This window comes from Delphinus delphis, chromosome 21 (assembly GCF_949987515.2).
Source record: "Delphinus delphis chromosome 21, mDelDel1.2, whole genome shotgun sequence".
NCBI lineage: Eukaryota > Metazoa > Chordata > Mammalia > Artiodactyla > Delphinidae > Delphinus > Delphinus delphis.
In genome coordinates this window covers 18,112,124-18,135,906 of record NC_082703.1, presented here as the reverse complement: position 1 = coordinate 18,135,906, position 23,783 = coordinate 18,112,124, and the positions used below count along the sequence as shown (strand labels likewise).

Here is a 23,783-nt window from a genome sequence, read left to right as displayed (position 1 = left end):
GGCTTTTTTGGATGCAAACACACTGAAGGAAGATGCTTAAATATCTCATCTGGCATTTTTGCCAGTGTCTCCTCTTCTCTCTCTTTTCCCCCCTAAATGGGGAATTCTCTTTAGAAGTCAATGTTTTGTAGTAATGATATCCTAAAAATGTAAGTTCCAGTCTATTTAAAAGTGAAGGAGGGAGGGAGGGAGGGAGAGAGGACCTTAGAAGTTAAATGTGGAATCACAGGTTTAGGTAGTGATCATGACACAGCTTACCTTCAGGAATACTGTGGCTTTGGTTCCTGACCACTGCGAGAGAGTGAATACCACAGTAACGAGTCACATCAGTTTTTTAGTTTCCCAGTGCATATAAAAGTTATGTTTACACTATACGGTAGTCTATTAAGTGTGCAACAGCATTACGTCTAAAAAACAATGTAACCATGTTATATACCTTAATTTAAAAACACTTCATTGCTAAAAAATGCTAACCATCATCTGAGCCTTCAGTGAGTAGTAGTAACATCAAAGATCACTGACCACCATAGTAAAGAAAATAATACTGAAAAGTCTTGAAATATTCTGAGAATTACCCAGATGTGACACAGAGACACAAAATGAGCAAATGCTGTTAGAGAAATTGTGCTGATAGACTTGCTTGGCACAAGGTTGCCACAACCTCCAATTTGTAAAAAAACGCCATCTCCACAAAGCACAGTAAAGCAAAGTGCACCTGTATTCTCATTTGCATTTCAGTATGCTTTACTGTGTAGGATAAAAAAGGGAGGATTTATTGCAAATGTAAATTTTTGGTGGTTGTGATAAAAACAAGCGAAAACCCTCAAATTTAAAAGACTCCCTTTGTGGCTGAAAGATTCTGCATGTTAATACAAACACTCATTTTCAAGTTGACTTCCAAACTAAGAGCCATTTTCTTAAGCCCAAAAAAGAAAGAAAATGTAACATGTACTACCTTCAGTCTGTTTTAGAAAAATATGTTATGTGCCTACTAATTCAGTACCATCTGTACAAGTAGACTTCATGAATTTATTCTCCCTGAAAGAAGTCTACTGATTCAAGAAAATGAAAATATCAACATGAAGTTATCGCCTTAGTAAAGTGGCTTTTTTGAGCCTGTGCTTTGCATTTGGTTATTATTAGGACGGTGGGACTGTGGGTTGAAAGATTCCTTAGAAGACTCGAGGATGTGGATATACAGATTGTGACCTGGTGTTTCATGAAGCACTGCTGTCCTCTCTAGATTTTGGAGTGGAATGTATAACCGCTTTGAAAAGGGACTGCAGCCCCGACAGTCGGTCACAGATTACCTTATGGCTGTGAAGGAGGAAACCCAGCAGCTGGAGGAAGAACTCGAGGCCCTAGAAGAAGTAAGACACACTTGCTCTTGTTAACCGTATTTTGTGACGATCACTGCTCTGGGAAAGCCTCTCATGACTCAGGATGTGTGAAATGTAGCAACAGAGCCATTTCACATTTTTAGCTGGTGGGTAACAGGAAACACAGCCCCCAAAGGTGAGCACTTACCTATAGGCACTTGATTCGTTTCAGACATCTGGCTTGGCTCGCTTCCTTGGTTTGCTTCGGGGATGATGAAAATATTAGGGAACTAGATGGTAGTGAATGGTTGTGTACCCTTGTGAATATACTAAAAACCACTGAACCGTACACTTTAAGAGGGTGAGCTACTTATATCTTAATTAAAAAAATTAGATAATGAACACCTCACTCCTAATTTTAAAAAAATGTATTTTGAGTTCACAGGATGAAAATCATTATGTAAAACCAGATAGATACAGAAAGAAGGATGCCAGGTGCTCTACCTATGCTACGTTTTCTGCATTTTATAGAAAACCTGTGCTAAGGCAGTGCCATCCTTACATTAGAGATGAAGAAAGCAAGCCTCACAGAATCTAATTATTTTGTCCAAAGTCATGAAGTCTAGTTTTCAACCCAAGTCCGTCTAAATCCCATGTTCTTAACATTATACCCAGCTGGAAGGTAATGAATACCTTTAGGCATGCATATACAAAAAAGATACATGATTTATGATCGTTCCCTGAAATTGTTGTTTCTTTTTAGAGGCTGGAAAAGATTCAGAAAGTCCAGTTAAATCGCACTCAAGTGAAGAGTAAGCAAAGTGAACCCAGCAGACACTCAGGGTTTTCTACCTCAGACAACAGCACAGCCAACACTCCCCAGGATTACAGCGGGAATATGAAATCGTTTCCATCCAGGAGCCCTTCACAGGGCGATGAAGATTCTGCTTTGATTCTAACCCAAGACAATTTGAAAAGCTCAGACCCAGATCTGTCAGCCAACAGTGACCAAGAATCTGGGGTGGAGGATCTGAGCTGCCGCTCCCCCAGCGGCGGGGAGTGTGTGCCAAGTGAGGACAGCGGCAAGGACCGGGATTCGGACGAGGCCGTGTTTCTCACGGCCTGAAGGTCCCCCGTGGGGGGACACACAGAAACACGTTCCAGAAATAAGGGAACAGTGCAATTTCAAATGATAAAGTAGCCCAACAAATGATACAGGTCCTTGAGAATTATAAAATGTAGCAGTGAAAAGAAAAAAGCCCAACTTTTAGTTCCTTCAGGTGTTGAAGAACAGGAAGTAGCCATTTCTTTTATCAAACAAGTATAAGGAAAATGATTCCCCATTTTGAAAATCATTCTAGACTGCGGAAGAAGTTTCATTCACCACAGAGCAATGACCTCTACCATCACCTGAGGTTATCAATGCAAATCTTCCTTGATAGCCTGCAGCTGGTCAGAAAGTGCCCTGACCTCTTCACACTTATCACTTCAGTCTTTCCCCTTATTTCACCTCCAGATGCATATTTTGTTTCCTAAAATATTTTGTTACCTTCCTTCCTGTTATCAGTATTTCTAATAATGGAACACGTTATGGCTAACAGACATATTTCTGTAACTGATGAGCTCTGTAACTGCTCTTATGCTTATCTTTCAGGTTTACTCACTTTAACGTTCTCTTAGGTAATATATTTTAAATCGTTATAATAATTTCGTTGCCTTTTCCTGGAATTTCATATGCTCCTTATTTAAAAAACGCTAAGACTTACAACACACTTTTCTCTAACACCAGTGTACCACCTAATAAAGTAGAAACAACATTTACTCTCTGGGTCTTAAATATGAATTTGGATCATATTAACTTCTTTTTTAATAACAACCTTTTATTATTACTCCAGAGGCCACATCACCAGGACAGGGTGGGTCAGCCACCAGCCTGATCCCTGAAGTATGACTGTATAAAGTCACAGGGCACCATTTCAATGAGAGAAGATGTCACGTAAGAACTAGAGAATTTGGTTTTCATGTCTGTTTACCACGTGGAGTAAGTTCTGTCATTTGTTACCTTAGGAACCGTGTGACTGGTTAGTATTGTTTGATCGACGTTCTTTCTGCCTGCAGAGCCCACACAGCTGTCTCAGCCAGCAGCCCCGTTCATCAACAGAGTCCGGTGGGTCGGTGGTGCAGTCTGACCAGAGAATGCGACAAGGCGCAGGTTTGCCTAGCTTGGGCTCCCGAGGGGACGTGCTGCTGGCCCTGGAGTCCAGTCTGCCCACACCCAGACAGAAGAGCTGAGCCATGGCACCTCTGCTGTAGACTGTGGCTCCTGGCCCCTACTGACCAGAAAGCCTGTTCAGGAAGATGTGGGAGCTGCCTGAAATGGGCCTTCTCAGTCCTCCGCTGGCAGAAGACAGAGAGCCCCACCCGATAGGGAGGGGTGGTGAGAACACCTGGAAGCTGCATACCCCAGCAGCGCTTGAGCTGAGAAGTGAGTGGGCAGAGCTGACTGCCCTGAGAGCAAAGCCAGTGGCCCTGTTTGGCCAGGGAACCTGGGGCACAGGTTGACTTGAGACCACAAACAAACAGCGTTAGTGACCTTCGAGCTGCTTCTCCCACAGTGCCTGAGCAGGGAAACTCATCTGTAGCCCCACTTATTGCTGAAAACATGCATCAGCCTGCCTGACCAGGGAGCTTTACCAGAACACATGGGAAACTGCATAACCAATCCAACAGCCCCGTTTACAGTGGCAGTTGAACAGAGAGCACAGCCTGTGACTTTCCCTGTCTGCAGAGCAAGACTGGTGGCCTGCACCTTCAGTGCACACTCCTGCCTGATTCAGGTCCCCAAACAATGAGCTGTGCAGGCCTTGTGTCCCATCCTGCTGCACCACCAGGGCAGAGAAGCTAATTTCATAGCCCCACCTAATGCTGAGTATAGTATCCAGTCCCAACTGTCTAGTAACATCACAGAATCCAAGCAACCATGAAGCCCATCCTACAGCCTCACTTGGGTGGGAGGGTAACCAAGCCAACAGTCCTACCAGGCTATCTCAGCCAATGACCCTCGCCTCCCCCTCAGTGCTCAAACAGATGCTTTGCCCAAAAATAGACCACCTAAGTACATAAAGCAAAAACTAGCAGAGCTAAAAGGAGAAATAAAAGCAATAAAGTAATAGTTGGGGACTTTAATACCCCACTCTAGACAATGGGTAGATCATCTAGGGAGAGAATCAATAAGGAAATAGCAAATTCGAACCACACTATATACCAAATGTACTAACAGACATATACACAACATTCTGTTCATCAACAGCAGAATACACATTCTGAAGTGGACATGAACATTTTCTAGGATACACCATATGTTAGGCCACAGAACAAGCCAGTAAATTCAAGAAGATTGAAATCATACCAGGTATATTCTCTGACCACAATGGTATGAAACTAGAAATCAATAACAAGAGGAAAACTGGAAAAGTCACAAACATACGGAATGAAAACTCTCGTGAACAACCAATGGATCAAAGAAGAAATTAAAGGGGATATAAAGAGTATCTTGAGATGAACGAAAATGGAAACACAACAAAACAAAACTTACGGGATGCATCAAAAGCAATTCTAAGAGGGAAGTTCACAGCAATAAATGCCTACATTAAGAAGCAAGAAAGATACCATATAAACATCCTAACTACGCCTTAGGGAACTAGAAAAAGAAGAGCTGAGCCTTAAGTTAGCAGAAGGAAATAGCAAAGATTAGAGCAGAAATAAATAGAGAATACGAAAACAACAGAAAAGATTAACCAAACTAAGACTTGGTTCTTTGAAAAGGTAAACCAAGGAAAAAAGAAAGGACCCAAATCAACAAAATTGTAAATGAAAAAGGAGACATTACAACTGATAGCACAGAAATAAAGAATTGTAAGAGAGTACTATGCAAAACTATATGCCAACAAACTGGACACCCTAGAAGAAATGCAAAATTCTTAGAAACATACTATCAAGAGTGAATCAGGACAAAATAGAAAATCTGAATAGACCAATTATAGTAAAGACATTGAATTAGTAATCAAAAATCTCTCACAGAGGAAAAGCCCAGGACCAGAGGGCTTCAACTGGTGAATTTCACAAAACATCTTAAGAAAAATTAATGCCAGTCTTTCCCAAAAAATTGAAGAGGAGGGAACACTCCCAAAACTCATTTTATGAAGCCAGCATCACTGATAGCAAAGCTGGAAAAGAACATTACCAAAAAAGGAAACTACAGACCAATATCCCTGATGAACAGAGATGTAAAAATTTGCAATAAAATACTAGCAAATTGAAATCAGCAGCACATTAAAAGGATCATTCACCATGATCAACTGGGATTTATACCTGGCATGCAAGGAAAAAATTATCTGATTAGATGCAGAAAAAGCATTTGACAAAGTTCAACATTCATTCATGATAAAAACTCTCAACAAATTAGGTATACAAGGAATATACTTCAACATAATAAAGGCCAAAAGGGATAAGCCCACAGGTAATATCATACTGTTGAAAGGCTGAAAGCTTTTCCACTAATTTCAGGAACAAGATAAGGGTGCCCACTCTGACCACTTCTACTCAACAAAGTAGACCACAAAGTAGACCAAAGTAGAAGGAAAAGAAACAAAAGGTATCAGAATTTGAAAGGAAGAAGTAAAACTGTCTCTGTATGTAGATGACATGTTTTTATACATAGAAAATTCTAAAGACTCCACGAAAAAAATCTGTTAGATCTAATTAACAAATTCAGTAAAGTTGTAGGATACAAAAGCAACATAAAAAGTCAATGGCATTTCTATATACTAACAATGAAATTATCTGAAAAAGAAATAAAATGATCCCATTTACAAGAGCATCAAAAACAATAAAATACTTAGGAATAAACCTAACCAAGGAGGTGAAACATCTCTACTTTGAAAACTACAAGACACTGATGAAAGAAATCAAAGAAGACACAAATAAATGGAAAGGCATCCTGTGTTCATGGATTGGAAGAATATTGTTAAAATGACCATACTACCAAAAGCCATTTATACATTCAGTGCAATTCCCATCAAGATTCCAGTGGCATTTTTTAAAGTAGTAAAAACAATCCTAAAATTTATATGGGACCACAAAAGACACGGAATAACCAAAGCAATACTGAGAAAGGAGAACGAAGCGGGAGGCATCACACTTCCTGATTTCAAGCTATCCTATAAAGCTATAGTAATCGAAACAGTATGGTACTGGTATAAAAACAAATAGATCAATGGAACAAAATTATGAGCCCAGAAATGAACCCAAGCATATATGGTCAACTAATATTTGACAAGGGAACCAAGAATATTCAGTGGAGAAAAGATGGTCTCTTCCATAAATGGTGCTGCAAAAATTGGATAGTCATATGTAAAAGAATGAAATGACCACTATCTTATACCACTACCCAAAATGAACTCAAAATGATTAAGACCTAAATGTACAACCTGAAACCATGAAACTACTAGAAGAAAACAGAAAAAAGGCTCACCGGCATGTGTCCTGGCAGTGATTTTTGGATATGACATCTAAAGCACAAGCAACAAAATAAAAAATAAGTAAGTAGAACTACATCACATTAAAAAGCTTCTGCACAGCCAAAGAATAATCGACAAAGTGAAAAGACAACCTATGGAATGGAAAAACATATTTGCAAACCATATATCTGACAAGGGGTTAATATTCAAACTATATAAAGAACTCATACAATTCTACAGCAAAAAAAAAAAAATCCAATTAAAACATGGGTAAAAGACTTGAGTAGACATTTTTCTCAAAGAAGATATATAAAAGGGTCAACAGGTATATGAAAAGATGCTCAGCATCACTGGTCATTAGGGAAATGCAAATCAAAACCAAACCATAATGAGATATCACCTCACATCTGGTAGGATGGCCAACATCAAAAAGACAAGCAATACGAAATGCTGGTGATAATGTGAATTTAAGAGAACTCTTGTGTACTGTTAATGGGATCATAAACTGGTACAGCTACTATGGAAAACAGTACGGAGGACACTCAAAAAATTAAAAATAGAACTACCATATGATCCAGAAATTCTACTTGTGGGAATACAAAGTAAATGAAAACACTAATTCGAAAAGGTAATCTGTACCCCTTCATGTTCATAGCAGCATTATTTAAAATAGCCAAAACATGGAAACAACCTAACTGTCCACCAGCAGATGAATGAATAAAGAAGCACACACACCATGGAATAGTATTCAGACATAAAAAATGAGGAAATTCTGCCTTTTGCGACAATGAATGGGCCTTGAGGGCATTATGCTAAGTCAGAGAAAAACAAATACTGTATGATTTCACTTATATGTGTAATCTAAAACAAACAAACGAACAAACCAAAGTTAGAGAAAAAGAGATCAGATTTGTGGTTAACCTGAGGTGGAGGTGGGGTTGGGGAATTGGAGAAAGGTGGTCAAAAGGTACAAACTTTCTGTAGCAGGGAATACCTTGTTAATGATACTTAGGATAAGTTGTAATAGCTTTTGCATTTTTATAACATAACTCACTTCATACCACTCTTGTAGTTGATTATCAACTCTAGAAACTTCTTTGCCTCATGTTGAGGATGAGACTTTAATTTCTTCCATTTGGCAGTATACATCTACAAAAATAAATAACAAATTAAAAAAAAACACAGTAACTATAGCAAACAGAACTATGCATTTATTTTAAAAAGCAAATACTATAAATCTTTGATATTTTAAAATTTAGTTCTTTAATGTGAATGTTTTCCACATCAGACACAAAATTTTTTTTCAGCCCCACACCAAATATTTTACAAAACATAATTTAAGCATATGTTCATTTAGACTACTTATAAGTTAACCTAACACTGAAATTTATTTAAAAAAGGTTACCTTTATTGCTTATTAAAACTTTATTGTGCTGGACAGAGCCTTAAAAGAGCATGGCCAATCCAACAAGGCTAAAATCTCTAACAGTATATTCTCATTTTAAATCAAACATCGATCAAGGAACTGTTTTATTTAGAGCAGTTGGTTTAAACCAATGTAAAACTGACTCAAGACAGATTACTTCCCAACTAGTAATATTTAGCGCTCAAGTGATTTATTATTGATTTTCTGGAAAATTTAATAATATGAAGTAGGTAAGCATTTTGATCATGACTCAGCAGTCAACAAAGCAACTTTTTTAGAATAAAGGAAGGTGAAGAGAAGGGAAAACCTGGCATAGGTTTTTATTCTTTAAGAGCACATGATTAGTTTACTTTCCGTAAAAATGAATCTGAGCTGTCCTTCAATTTAAGCACATATGAATTATGATCAGACTTACCTGTCAATCTCTATTTCAATATAAATTTCCTAGTCTAGAATTATTCCTAGAAAATCTTCCAACTTTGAAACATTATGTTTAGCACGTATCACATTTATTCAGAAAACTTTCTTCTATTTTTGAGATGTTAGCCTTTAAATTTCTTCCCGTGACAAACCCCTACTCTGAATTATCTAATAACTCCTCAGCTTTTCTGTACTATTGTGACTTCCATCTAGTCTTCTATTATGTGTTAAAGTAAAATCAGAATCTGCTTTGGCAGGCTTTTTTTTCTTCCTCTGGCACTGTTTCTCCAATATAGCCAATTTTAAGAAGAAAATAATATATCCATAAGATTAAAGAAAAGTCACTAAAATTTTTATTGTAGTAACAGAACCAAAATGCATACATATTCAAATGCAGACTTGTCCGTCCTGGATGACTTATATGACCTATTATCTGACCTGATTTGTCAGTTAAATGTAGGTAATGATGATCAGACTCCTCTTATTAATGACTGGGTTGTAAGGAGGTTATCTAAAAAATTAATTTTAAAAGGAGAAACCAAGGTATGTTAACTGGTACAGAATGAAACTGGGATAGTTCAAGTTTAAAGAATAAAAAACATTGAGATGAATTACTTATGTGATTATGTAGAAGAGATCTCCTATATAAGAAAATGACTTTTTTTTTTTTTTTTTTTTGGTGAAGGAAAAGGTAGATAAGTACCTAAACATCTAGACCATGTTTGAGTCATCGTTGTATAGTATTTCCATAGCGCCTCATTCTTAGTAGGGGCTTAATAAAATTAGGAGATCAAATGAATTAATGGCTGTGGTCTGCTGGCCTCTTGTTCTGGGCTCAGCCTGGTTTCTCAGAAAGCTTCCTGATTGTTTGCAGAAGATTGGGACTACCGTGTCCTCCACTGTGGTGACTGCTGGGAAAGCTGAAGCTTCTGTGACCACTACAGTAAGGAAAGGTTCCTTAATACCCAGAAGACTGCCACAAATTTGCAACACTTACCTCAGTTATCTCATCTACACATCCAGAATAATAATACCTTCCTCGTCTGGTCATTTTGAAGATTAAATGGCATGCCCTTAGCACAGTACCAGGAAGACAGGTGATTAAAAAAAGTTAATTTCTTTACCCAAATTGTATCTTTATAGTCCGTGTGAATACTTGCCCTTCCACACACATAGACTAAGTATTAAGTATTATTCAAGTCTAAGAAAATTTTGTTTTTCCTAAAGTTCTATTGCTAAAACATGTATAGAAAGAAGAATGAAGAAAAGAAAACACCTGTACCGTATGCTCGTGTTTGGAATGGCAATCATACTGTGATGAAGTTTAAATAAAAATTGTCATTAGGCTGTTCTGTGACCTGGATACTCTACCAAGCCTCAGATATCTAGTTCAAGATTTTCTACTTAATTAGCTTTCACAGCTACCCATAAAATATATTCATTCTGTAACGTAGTATAAAAGCAAACTGTTTAACACAGTACAAGTTAAAGCGAAAATCCAATTAAATTAAAAACTAGACTGCCTAAAAATTAATATTAATTTATTATTAAAGCTTTTCTGTTATGAAAAGCTAACACAGTAAAGGTCAGAAAAATTCACTGACTTTTGTGTGTTTAAATTTACTATTTATTAACAAAAATATTGTTTTAAACTTCAACATGAGGAACTTAGCATATCCTTATCTAACCACAAACCCAGCAGATACTTATATTTACAAAGTTAGCATGAGGCAACTCCCTGGTGGTCCAGTGGTTAGGACTCTGTGCTTTCACTGCTGAGGATGCGGGTTCAATCCCTGATTGGGGAACTAAGATCCTGCAAGCCGCGCGGTGTGGCCAAAAAAAAAAAAAAAAAAAAAAAAAAAAGAGTTACTATGAAAGTTTATGTTGGACTATTTTAAATGAAACACAGTTTTTTTCTATTAGGTAAAATATTTATTTACCTGTATTGCCTCTTAAGTGCAACTTTAATTTTAAAAATAAGACAACAATAAGTAAAAAACGCTGGTTTACTCTTTTGATTTATTGTATGAATTAAAAGTTACTTCCTTGAGACGGCACATTGGCAGGTTTGGTGTTTCCTGACACTGTGAATATTTAAAAACAAATTATTTCTGAAAGTTTTATCATACAGAAAGAAACAGGAAGAATAACAGTTTTTCTACAGTTGAAATGGTAATTTTTCAAAAAAGGTTGAGAGGAAAAAATCGAAACCATTCTTGATAAAGCAATGAGGCAGTTTCAAATTAAAATTACAAATTTAAATGAAGTAATTTTATAAAATATTGAAACTAGTTAAAATTACATGCATAGGTATTTAATCAATAGTAAGAGAGGAACAGCAGTGGAACTTAAATATGATAGGATTTATCAACAACAAATAAACATTTTTAGTGCAAATAGTGCAGAAAAATTTCTCAAAGCAAAGATCATAGCAATCATTCTAATCTGTACAAAATCAGTCTCAGTCCTGTATACAATCTCTATAGTGTATCTATGAATTCAGCCACTGTAATGAAATGCCAATTTGCAAATCATAAATATAAATGTGCTTAGTCTTGTGTCCCATTCCTCTCTTGGCAGTTCATGTTTTCAGGAAAATCTGAAAAGAAAAGAAAATCAAAACCTAAGATTTAATTTAAGATGATAAATTAAGATTTACCTAGAAGAAGATAATCTATGAGGGAAAAGAGGTAGGGAAAGGATTCTAGCATGCTCATGTCAGTAAGCAATTACTCAGTGCCCACTTACTTCTCAACCTTGAGAAATGCATAGTTGATATTAAAAATCAACCCTTACCCTCAGGGATTGACAGTCTGATTTGTAAAATAAAACAATTCAATGTTGCTACTAATGTTAAGGAGAACTAGATTGAGAAAAGGGGCAGAGAGTTTGAATGGGGGTTGCGAAATGCCTGTCACTTCCCTCCCTGTAGCCTGATCCCTTTTAAGGGAACCTCCCATGCTCCCTTCTCAAAGTCTACTCCTTTAGCCCAGCAGAGCGGGCAGATGAACACAGGACACCAATCTCTAGGTCAAACTGCTGAGGTCAGGATGCACACTGTCTATGCAGGGCCAGTCTCTTTCCCTGAATTTGTGGTGAGACCCTTGTCAGTCTCCACTGGCTGTTTGGACTGTCATGATATGATCAAGCCTGTGGGTAGCAAAGAAAGCTCTCTGAAGAGCAAGTGAGAAAGCACATGGGAGTGAGAGACAGAAAAGAAGAGAGATGCAAAAATGAAAAACAAGCAGTCGTGGGAAGGGTCTAAGAGGAGCTGCTTTGGTTACTGATGGCCTCATGTCGTGTTTTCACTCCCAGGTGACTGAGGTGTACTTTTCTGCATTTTGGCTCTGTTTCCCTGCGTTATCCAGTGACACAAGCTTTTAAAGTTGTTGAGGTGGGAGCTAGTCTTTGCCACCAGGTCATTCCTAAAACAAGATAGATGGAGAGGAAAACAGAAGAGTGTCCTGAGATCAGGTGAGAGCATGAACAAAGATACGGTGGTAGAAAAAACAACATGACATGAGAGAACATAAGGGGAAATGGAAAATTAAAATGGATGATCTAAAATATAAGCGAGAGAAATTTGGCATTTCTCATCCCTAGGGGTTCATTGCAGGTCCTGGAGCAGAGAGATGTTATTTTAAAGGAAGAAATGACAAAAGAGACTACTGAGGAATATGTCAACTAATATGGTATACTCCCCACACCAGCTGAGAGAAAGGAACTAATTACAGTTTAAACTCTACATAAGTAGCTATCAAATACTGAAAAAAAATTCATTTAAGCCAATATCATACTGAGAAAATATGCAAACAATTTCTACTGGTTATATGCTTAGGCATAAAACATTATGCTTAATATAAAGTATTCTACATGTTATATAGCACAATAGCTATAACGACAGTATTATGCTTAAAGCTGGCTGAACAAACACTAGTAAGAACACTTCATTAAAAATAGCCATGCAATAGCCTGAAGACTCAAACCTTCTAGAATACAATTTACCTATAGTGGAGCATGAAATTGGCTGTGCATTGCTATCACTTGTTGAAGTTTTTCTTCCTTGGCTCTTCTACAGTGGCAAATCTAGAAGACAAATTATTTAAAATACCAGTCACTTCTCCAGTAATCTTCCTACTACTAGCTAAATTTGACAGAATTCTAAGTAAGAATCTTTTAACTTGTTGACATTATTTAAACTGTCGATGTCTGAGGTAGAGCAGAATTTAAGAATCAAAAAGAAAAAAATTTTAATTTTGTTTGGAAGATAATCTTTGTAAACTTCCAGAATGTAAAACGCACTCTGATCCTTTATACCAGTTCTCTGATTATATAATTTCAAATATCTGTGTTTTAAAAATATGAAAATAAATCCTACTGTTGTTACCCAGGAAGCTTAACAAATACAAACTTCGGGGCTTCCCTGGTGGCACTGTGGTTAAGAATCCGCCTGCCAATGTAGGGGACACAGGTTTGAGCCCTGGTCCGGGAAGATCCCACGTGCCGCGGAGCAACTAAGCCCGTGAACCACAACTACTGAGCCTGAGCTCTAGAGCCCATGACCCACAACTACTGAAGCCTGCGTGCCTAGAGCCCATGCTCCGCAACAAAGAGTAGCCCCACTTGCCACAACTAGAGAAAGCCTCCGCACAGCAATGAAGACCCAACGCAGCTAAAAATAAATCAATTAAAACAAGAACAAAAAAAACTTCAAGATACAGTTAAATAGTACCAAAGAAAAATGGACCCAAAATCGACGCTTCACTAATGCTATAACCATAGTCATTAATATCTCTGTACTTCAAATTTTCTCATGGAAAACAGGGATAATAAAATCTGCCACACTTTCCTTAACAGTTCATATATATATATATATATATATATATATATATATATATATATATATATATATATATATGGCACACCTGTTTTATAACGTTTATTAACAAAAGGTTATTTTAAAACTGTGATGTTTCAGAGAAATTAGGTAAATATTTAGGACTCTATCAAAGGACAAGATACTGCTAAGCAGACTTAAAATTTTTTTCTTTAAATATAATGAAGGGCTTCCCTGGTGGCGCAGTGGTTGAGAGTCTGCCTGCGGATGCAGGGGACGCGGGTTTGTGCCCCGTTCCGGGAGGATCCCACATGCCGGAGCGGCTGGGCCCGTGAGCCATGGCCACTGAGCCTGCGCGTCCGGAGCCTGTGCTCCGCAACGGGAGAAGCCACAACAGTGAGAGGCCCGCGTACCACAAAAAAAAAAAAAAAATATATATATATATATATATATATAAAAAATGGAAATACTAGAACAGAAATTATCCCCAGAATGTTCTCAGTAATATTAAAAACAAAAAAATTTTAAAAATCTGTATAGGGAATTCCCTGGTGGTGCAGCTGTTAGGACTTGGCACTTTCACAGTAGTGGCCTGGGTTCAAACCCTGGTCAGTGAACTAAGATCCTGCAAGCCGTGCGGCACAGCCAAACAAACAAACAAACAAACAGAAACACTATATAGGTTATTCTCTTTTTAAACAACTTGTGAAACAGGTTATTCAGGAGTATATTACATCTATTAAGACTAGACTTAAGCTAATTTACTAGCTTTACTACAGAATGATACAGATACTATCATTTCTGAAACAGAACCATTATGTGATTTACCTGCTTGTGTACTCACAACAAGCAGGTTTAAAGTGATAGCAGGATGTTGCTATCATTCTCAATAGAGGCTCTTCAGTTTCCTCTCACGGCACTCAAAACTCCAGCTCAGTAATGTGCTAAGGTTTTTTTTACTCATGAATATACATAAGTTATTTGATATTACGCTGTCACTTGTCCTCAACTGAAGAGTATTACATACTGTTCTCTTTTCCATGAAGCTACTGAGAAAATCATCTATATCAGTTTTTCCCTCCAAGAAATCTTCTGCAATATTATCAGAGTCTTCCTCAGCTTCATGTGCAGCTACTTTCAATCTTGCCTGTAGGGCACTCGCACTACAGCTCTGAAAAAGAAAATCAAGTATATTAGTTTCTAATGCTCAGAAAAACTCCTTAGAGGGAAGGAAAATGGAGTAGAGGTAGAGGTAGGGAGAAGCAATTCATTATGTGCCTTACAAAGCTTCTTTTTGAGGAAATCTGGTCCCATCTAAGTCCTTACCCTTTTAGACATGAGATGGCTACCTAACACAATAGAAACCAATGCATTGCCTGCAAGCTATTGAGTGAGAGAAACTGGGTAGATCACTGTCCTCTCTTGGGAATTTAGGAATCAGATCATTGTGGTAGGCACCCTCTAAGATGATCCCCAATGATCCTCCTCTCCTGGTATTCCTGCTCTTGTATAATCCCCTCCCCTTGAGTGTGGTCTGGACCTAGTGACCTGCTTCTAATGAACAGAATATGGCAAAGGTGATTAAATTTAACCAAAGTGGTGAAGGACACCGAAAACTACAAAACATTGCTGAAAGAAATTAAAGAAGACATAAATAAATAGAAATAAGTAGAAAGACACCCTGTGTTCATGGATCAGAAGACTTAATACTGTTAAGACAATACTACCCAAAGTGATCTCCAGAGTCTATGTAATCCCTATCAAAATGTCAACAGCATTTTTTGCAGAAATAGAAAAATTCACCCTAAAATTCAGAGACTCTCAAGAGACCCCCAAATAGCCAAAACGATCTTGAAAAAGAAGAACAAAGTTGGAGGATTCATACTTACTGATTTCAAAACTTACTATAAAGCTACAGTAATCAAAATAGTATGGTACTGGCAATCAGAAGAGACATATAGATCAATCAAATAACAAACACTCATACATATGGCCAAATATTTTCAAAAGTGTGCCGAGACCATTCAATCGGGAAAGGACAGTCTTGGACAACTATTGCTAGGAAAACTGGATATCCATGTTCAGAATTAAGTTGCACCCTTACCTTACCTCATACACAAAATTTAACTCAAAATGGATTAAAGATCTAAATGTAGGAACTAAAACTGTTTTTATTAATAGTCATCCTAGTGGGTGTGAGATGGTATCTCATTGTGATACATCACATACAGGTATATATAGAAATACACCATTTTTAATCACCTTTACCTACACTGGTTATCTATCCTTACAAGTCTCGCTCACACAATGTAATTTTGCTTATTAGTGTAAGGTTAAGCATCTTTTCAAATGTTTCCATTTACTTACTCATTAAATATTTATTGAGTATGTACCATGTGCCAAGCACTGGACCAAGGTATTGGGTATACAGGGGGAAAAAAACAGGACAGGTTCCTGCACTAATGGCACCAACAGTCTAGTGAAGTGGTTTCCATACTTTAGAGTATAGAAGAGTTATCATCTTCAGAGATTCTGAGTGAGCACATCTATAGAGACAATCCTAGGAATCAAGGATTTTTTTAAACATTTCAAGAAGTCAGAATAATTGCTATATCAGAATGTTTATTGGACCTTCATATTTCTCCTTTTGTGAGTTTCCTGTTCTTCCCTTTGCCTGTATGTAAGGTTTCTTTATGGACCATTGGCATTAATATTTGTTATATCTGCTACAAATATTTGTCCCCTTTACTTCACTTTTGATTTTATGATCTTCAATGTATACAAAGTTTAAATTTATATATAGCTTAAATCATCAGTTTTTTATTTTACGCTTCTGCCTATTGTCATAATGCTTAGAAAGGATTTTCCCATCATAATCCTAAAAAAAAAACTCTAGCAATAGTTCTCTCTCATAATTTTATGGTTTCCACCTAAATAGTTACTCTATCTAGAGTATCCTTCTGTGTATGCTATGATATAGGGATCTAACTTTTTTCTAAATGGACTGCCTTTATTAAATTCTCATTTTTTTCTAACCAATTACTCATGTATATGTCTGTTTCTGAACTGCAGAATCTGTTCCATAGAACTATTTTTTGCTTCCTACAAGGCTACTCTACTGTTTTAAATGAAGAGTTTTTATAGTATATGTTGGTATTGGGAAAGGGTTTCTTTTTGCTCAAGCTCTTCTTGACTAGTTTAACCTGTTTAGTTTTTCAGAAGAACTTTAGAATAAATCTGTTTAAATTAAAAAAAATACTCTTGGGATTTTGATTGGAAGTATAGAAGATTTTTAAGTTATTTTGGGAAGAATGAAATCTTTATAATACTGTATCTTTCAGTCCATGAATATTCTGTTACTCTATTTCTTCAAGTCTTCTTTTGTGTCATTCAGTAAAGTTTCCTAACTTACTTCATTGGGTTCAGTTCTAAATTTTTTACAGTTTTGTTTATATTGTAAATGAGTTTTTTTCTTCTACTTCACTTTGCACTGGTAGTTGCGAGATATCTAGAAGAAAACCTCAATTTGCTAGGATTTTTACTTGTTTGGTTTTGGTTAACAACCGTTTCATCTTTTCTTTTACATTATACCTCTTTTCCTTTTCTTGTCTTCTTACAGTGGCCAGAACCTCCCAAGCAATGTTAAATAGCAGTGATACTGGGGCATCACTGTCTCATTCCTAACATTAAAGGGATCCTGGAAATGTTGAGTCATTAGGTATGATGTTTGCTGTTGGTTTCCTTATTAAATTAAGGAATTAATTTTATCTTAGTTTACTAAGAGTTTGTCTAAGGAATGATGCTGATTATTGTGAACAGCTTCTTCAGCATCTACTAAGCTTTAATAAGCATCTAAAGGTATTTTAGTTGACTCTGTCAGATTTTCCAGTTAAGTGAGGGAAGACTGCTTACATGTGACTCCTGACTCTGATACTTTCTATTTACATGACCTCAGGGATGTTATTTAATATCCATGTGCCTCACTTTCCTCATCTGCAAAATGGATAAACAGTAACAACATCTACCTCATAGGGTTTGGGGTGGAATAATGGGCAATATATGTAAATAGCTTAGTGCAATGCAAAAGATTATAAATTTATATTCTCCTTTACCATCATTTTTTTTTTTGCTGTTGTCTTATTTCTATTTTATGTTTTACTAAATTGGCTTTACCTTCTAGAATTCCTGATTTTAAAGGAAACAGAATATTATGATTGGGTTATTGACATTTAATTTTTTAAATGATTTTTGCCCTTTTTATTTTTAAAGATTTGTTTTTTTAGGAACATGGATTGAATTTTATGAAGTTTTTGATTTTTCACATATTTCTAGCATAAAATCTATTATTTGTGGTGAATTATACTTTATACTTTTTATATATTATATTTTTCAATTTGCTAACTTTTCATTTAAGATACTTGTATATAGGCTTACAAGTAGTCTAAAATTAAAATTTTTCTTGGTAGCTTTTATTAGAAGAATTAAACTGCCTTTATAATAACTCTCCCAGAAGAGTTCTTTATGGGGCTTTTTATATTTTTCTATTTTGGAACCAAATGACCTTGCATGAGCACAACTGATTTACAATGGCTTATAACTGACAGCTGTTCATCTGCGTAACTTAGAGCTGTTTATCATGACTTATAAACAGATAAGATAAACTCAGATACCTAATAAATGCTTTCTGGTAATAATGAATTTAAGAATGTGGCACATGCACATTAAGATTAAAAATTCTTATGGTAAAAGAAAAGAGCTAAACAATCTTACCTCGCTAAGTTCATGCTGCCTTTGCATCTTCTTTTCAAAAGTTGATTTCATTTGTGTAAGTAATTCATACTAAAAGAGAAAATTAAAATGCTATTTAATTCTATTTTAAAATTGTACGGATTTCTTAAAAAATGATAACTAACTCACCTTATCTAAAACAGTTTGCCTTTTGGCTTCCAAGCTGGGCTCCAAAAGGAGATTTTTTCCTGTAACATAAATTTTTAGTTTATTGCTAGGTAAGGATCACATTTTTCTTAGGAAATTTAATAAGTAAGGAAAGACATACTTGCTAGCTCCTCAATACTTTTCATTAAGTCATCCTTGTCAGTAATAATTTGTTTTAGTTGAGGCAAAGTCAGAAACTGTTCTAGTAATACCTCCTCTTGGTCATTCATATCTGTAAGTTGTGATACACTAGAAACACAAGAGAAAAAAATGTTAATGAATATCAGTCATCTAGTTTTTTTCCATAATAAATATTCATCATTTTTCAGTTTTACTCAGCTGATAAAGTTCTAAATAATTTTTGACATATATATTTTTATATAGACACAGAAGAAGGCAAATTATAACCTTAAAAGCAAATAAAACATCAATCACAATAGAACAAAAAGCACTCTAAATACAGTACAGTGTCAAGTCACTACAGGACTATGAAGACGAGGGTTTATGAACAGCCCTAATAACCTACCAATTTTAACCTCTGAGCCTATTTACCTAATAGGTATGTGGCTGTCACAATAAATGATACATGTATATGTGTCTGTGTACATATAGTCATAAAAATGTTTTTAAAAAGCAATCGTGGAAGGCCAATCCCAGAACAAAAATCATATCCAGAGAGTGAAAGAGGGAACTGGATGGGTGGGATAGGGAGGGAGGGAAACCTTTCTGAACCTATCTTTCAGTTTTGACTACATATAGATCCATATAAATGCATTATATAATTAAAAAACAAAATTAAAAAAGAAAAAGCAGTCTCTAAAATTCAAAGCAAATGGAAATAAATGAACCTGTTTTTTTTCCCCTAAGTTATATAATCATCCAGAGAAATTTTACTGAAAAGACTTTAAAAAATAGTATTTGGCTGTACATCTCTGGTGTGCTATATGCTAAAGACAAAAGAAGTGTAAAAAACAAAACAAATAAACAAAAACTTATCCTGCTTTCAATAATCACTACTGATATTGTTATTTTATTAGTATTGTTATTTTGAAAAAGAACAAGTGCCTTTCAGAGAAATGGCTGGCTTCAGGTCAGGGAAAAAAAAATGTTCATGTTGAGCCCATGACATCTTTGTTTTGCCAGAATTTCCTATTGACTAAAGATAGAACTGTTTAAGCAGCAAAAAGAATAATGTTTGAAATGGACTGAAACACAAATTTCTTTTTTAATTTATGAGTTTATAACAACTCAAAAACAACTATAAAAAAACAAAAAAAACCTCACCTATCAGAACTTTTGCAGCTAGCTTATGCATCAACTCATTATTCTCAAAATCAATAAATTAAGAGGAAAAAATCAAGCATACATCTTGTCTTTCTGTATGAAGTATATTTCAATATAACTAAACTTTCCTTTTCTATGAAGGAAAGTCTTCATAGACTTCTGGCTAATTCTGGCAGTAGGAAATCACATTTGCAATCCTTAATGAAATAATGCACAGTCAGTGATTTCAAGTGTTTCAACCTGTTTCAATCCTAATGTCACTAAAAATAAGGCAACCAGACATCACTGCTGCCATATGTGATGTAATAGGAAATATGCACTAACTATGATGTAAATATTCTTGCCAAAAGAATTAAACCTAAATTTTTTCCCCCAGTTTTCTTGAGACATTGTCTAAGTTTAAGGTGTACAATGTAATGATTTGATAAAAAAAATTGAAGCTACATCTAATCAAAACTCTGTTATCTAGCCACCAGTAGAAGGAAATATGAGAAACAGAGGAACACCCTCAATGGAACCACAAGGATGCAATCAGGCAACAACAGGGTATGGGAAATTCTATAGGACAAATAACCAGTTTCTTACATAAATATTTAATAATATGTGTATAATTTACTCTATATGTGTTTATATGTGTATGTATATATTTGTATGTATATGTATGCATGCATGTGTGTATATGTTTGTGTGTATATGTACATACATATTAATAAACGTGGGAGAAATGGTTCATGATTAAAAGAACTATAAAAGATAACAGTATTCAAATGCAATAGGTAGATATTATTTTGAACCCTGATTCAAATAAACTACCAACCAAAAGATTTAATTATTAAGACCCTGGGGAAATAAGATAATATCAAAGAATTAAAGAATGAGCATTCATATTGTGAGGTACGATGATGATGTGGATTGGGATTATGGCAAAGAAAAGGTCTTTACCTGGTGGAGAAATTTAGTGAAGAACTTATAGGTAAAAATAACAGAATATTTGGGATTTGGTTTAAAATAATCCTGACCTATACCCATACTTCTGAAAAAAGCTGGAAGATGGCAAAGAGGTTCACCTTTTTGTATTTTTGACGTTTTCGTAATAATGTTTTTAAAGGGAAGGAAGAAAGGAAAGGAGGAGGAGAATGCTCTATAACACGGCAACAATAACAGCCCCTACCTTCACGGGTTGCTGCAAGCATTACTCCGTGTATGACTGCTTTAATGTGTACGTGGCTGCATGTAAACTTCATTAATTATTAGCAGAGAATAACACATCACCACTTCCTGCAAGTGACTGTAAAACACTGTATCAAATAAAGCTAAACCTTTTTTAACTGTAGGATTTCTCACAGACCAGTAACTCAATAAATATAACCTACAAGACATACGACTGATTCATAGAACTTTCCCACTAAGACAACCACAATATAGGAAGAGTGATGACTTAAAAGGTTTTTTTAACTTAATATGGATATGAAAATGATGATGTGGTTTCTATTTACAAATTAAATAGACAACAAACACCAATGTTACTCTCCTAGTTTTTTTACCTTAGTTCTGAGAGTTCTGGAAATACATCAGGGATATCAGGCATCTTGTAACCAAAACCATTTTGGCTTATCTAAAGAGAGTGTGAAATGGTGTTAAATTTCAGCCATCTTTTTGACTGCTCCTATTTGGTTATAAAAGTAATTTTTAATGTACTGCGTCCCATAACTGTTTTCATTATCACACTTAATCTTTGCACTTCACATTGTCCTTACCCTCCCCTTCTTTCTTCACTGTTTTTTCAGTGTATCTTCATACATATAGGGTTACTTTTTTTTTTTTTAATGGGGATCACGTGAGTACCTGTGTTTAGCCCTTGGACAAGTATACGGTTGTAAAATAAATCTCCTAAGTGTATCTGTGACATATGTGGAGAATTATCTCTGGGTTTCATTGATGTATATGAATGTTTGTCTCAAAGTGAAAGGCATTAAGTATAGAAAAATTAGTAAGCTGGCAAAAATCTGAATAGTTACCTAAGTTCCATGAGAGAGTAGGGTAGATAAGGAATAGAGTATACATTGTTTGAATATAGATGACATTTTAAAATCAAGGACCCATGAAAAGTTCTCTTGTAATTTTATTTATACTAATTATAATTTGTTCATAATATTCATTAATACAATGATGAAAGGTTTTGGAAAAATGAAGTCCACTTGGGTCTATATTCTAATGGGTCTATATTCTAAATTATTACAAACACTGAAATTAGTAAAGTTGATTATGATAATTTTTTAATATTTGAGTATTACTATGGGTGATATTCACTAAGGGTTAAAAATGAAGGTTTTAAAATCCCTTTAATATGTTTAATGCACAGTCTCTCCCTCAGTAACGTCCCACATGGCAGCAGACACCAGCTTAACTTAAGAACACACAATTTTTTACACGAATGAGACACTGAATTAAAAGTCCTCAGTATGCTAGAGCAGACCCTCCATAAGCTGATACATGCTTCTCCTATACGATCCTTCTCTTATCTTTGCCTGTGTCCTACATGACAACCAGAGGGCTCTGTAACAGGCAGCTTCACAAATATGCCATCTGGTTTATGCTCCCAAATCTTTGTCAATGCTGTTGCCTCTTCACAGAATTGCCTTATGTGACCCCTTATCATCCTGGCAAATTCATTACCATCTATCAAAATTTGGCCCCAAGTGTGAATCCATTCATTCATCTGCCTCATTTTGAATGAGCACCTACTATATGCATCAGGCATGCTTTGAGGCACCAAGGATAAAGTGGTTTAAGAAAAAGAATTGCATCTTTTATAAAGTTATCTTTCTAGCTCTACGATGGTCCCTGGGAGCACTGACTATTCCCTTAACTGTGTCTTTGCCATAGCTCTAGACTATCTCTTCTACTTACAATTATTTAATTATTTGCTGGTTACCTCTTTGAAATTGTTACTTAAGTTGAAAATGTGATTTAATCTTTTTATCTTTTGTGCCATGGTGGCTGGCACACTGGAGAGGTATAATGTTTGTTGACTGAATATTTCAAGGGTACAAACTACAGATATCTGATACCAACCGGTGCTGAAGTGTCTGTTGTGGGAACAGGCAGTGGCAGATTTGAAAGGACACCAAATGAAGGAGCAGCAGGTTTGGCTGCTGTATGACTTGTCGCTGAAGAAGAAACAGTGTCAGCAACAGATAAAGAACTGACAGTCCTGGTAGCTTCTTGTGGGGGATATGTAGGAAGAAATGGAAAACCCGGAGAAGCACAAGGAGGCGTCCCACCCGCTTTACTGTACAGGCTAAAGAGAAAGACGAAAAACATGAGGTTAGATTTTAGGGGTAAGTTGGTAAAAGTATTCCTAAATTGTTCTAAATAACAGTGGTTATGCAGTACAGATGGCAGGTGCCATTAGTTATTATAATTATATAAGTGAATCAGATATCATATAAATTGATAAAATATGAACACCCCTCAAGAGAAAATTTTCGTTTCTTTCCATGAAAAAGAAAAATGTTTTAGAAAATATACAATTCAACTGGTCACACTGGAAATGAACAGAATGCTCAAAACTCAAATATGGCCTTTCTGTTGGCATCAATGAGTATCTTCATAGAAGAAATGGAGAACATTTAAGTCCAAGAAATGTATTCAAGTGTAGCTTGAATAAATTCGTAGCTTTCATTATATCTGGCAAAATCTGACTGCAAGTCAAGACTGCTTTTCTGGAAAATTTCAAAGAAAAATTAAATATATAGATGAGCTGCTAAAAATGTTAAAACATAAAAAAGATGCATATAAAAACTATGTATATATTAGAAAAAGCGGCACAGCAGTATGTACTCAAGATATAATCAGAAAATAATTTATTTTTGCAAGGTAATAAATATTGGGTTCTGGATCAAGATGGTGACATAGGAAGATCCTGAATTCACCTTCTCCCACAGAAATACTGAATCAACAGCTACATAGGGAACAATTTCCTCTGAAAAAAACCCTAAAAACTAGCTGAGCAGCTCCTACACGTTGGGCAAACAAGA

At 35.8% G+C, this 23,783-nt stretch overlaps 2 protein-coding genes across 4 annotated transcripts in view; one reads left to right on the top strand and one right to left on the bottom strand.

Annotated features, from left to right (window-relative positions):
- Positions 1-3,140, top strand: part of MTMR7 (myotubularin related protein 7) — a 101,079-nt gene extending 97,939 nt beyond the window's left edge. For all 3 annotated transcript variants that reach the window (XM_060001238.1, XM_060001237.1, XM_060001239.1), the window contains 2 exons: positions 1,244-1,370; positions 2,083-3,140. In XM_060001238.1, the coding sequence (XP_059857221.1) occupies positions 1,244-1,370; positions 2,083-2,445 (490 nt within the window). In that variant the 3' untranslated portion in view covers positions 2,446-3,140. The remainder of the gene's footprint in view (positions 1-1,243; positions 1,371-2,082) is intronic.
- A 7,423-nt stretch (positions 3,141-10,563) lies between these two features.
- Positions 10,564-23,783, bottom strand: part of VPS37A (VPS37A subunit of ESCRT-I) — a 38,653-nt gene continuing 25,433 nt past the window's right edge. The window contains exons 5-12 of the mRNA XM_060001125.1: positions 22,819-23,044; positions 21,288-21,358; positions 18,581-18,708; positions 18,442-18,500; positions 18,295-18,363; positions 14,552-14,695; positions 12,693-12,773; positions 10,564-11,286 (exon numbers count right to left, since the gene is read on the bottom strand). Coding sequence (XP_059857108.1) covers positions 12,693-12,773; positions 14,552-14,695; positions 18,295-18,363; positions 18,442-18,500; positions 18,581-18,708; positions 21,288-21,358; positions 22,819-23,044 — 778 coding nt within the window. The 3' untranslated portion in view covers positions 10,564-11,286. The remainder of the gene's footprint in view (positions 11,287-12,692; positions 12,774-14,551; positions 14,696-18,294; positions 18,364-18,441; positions 18,501-18,580; positions 18,709-21,287; positions 21,359-22,818; positions 23,045-23,783) is intronic.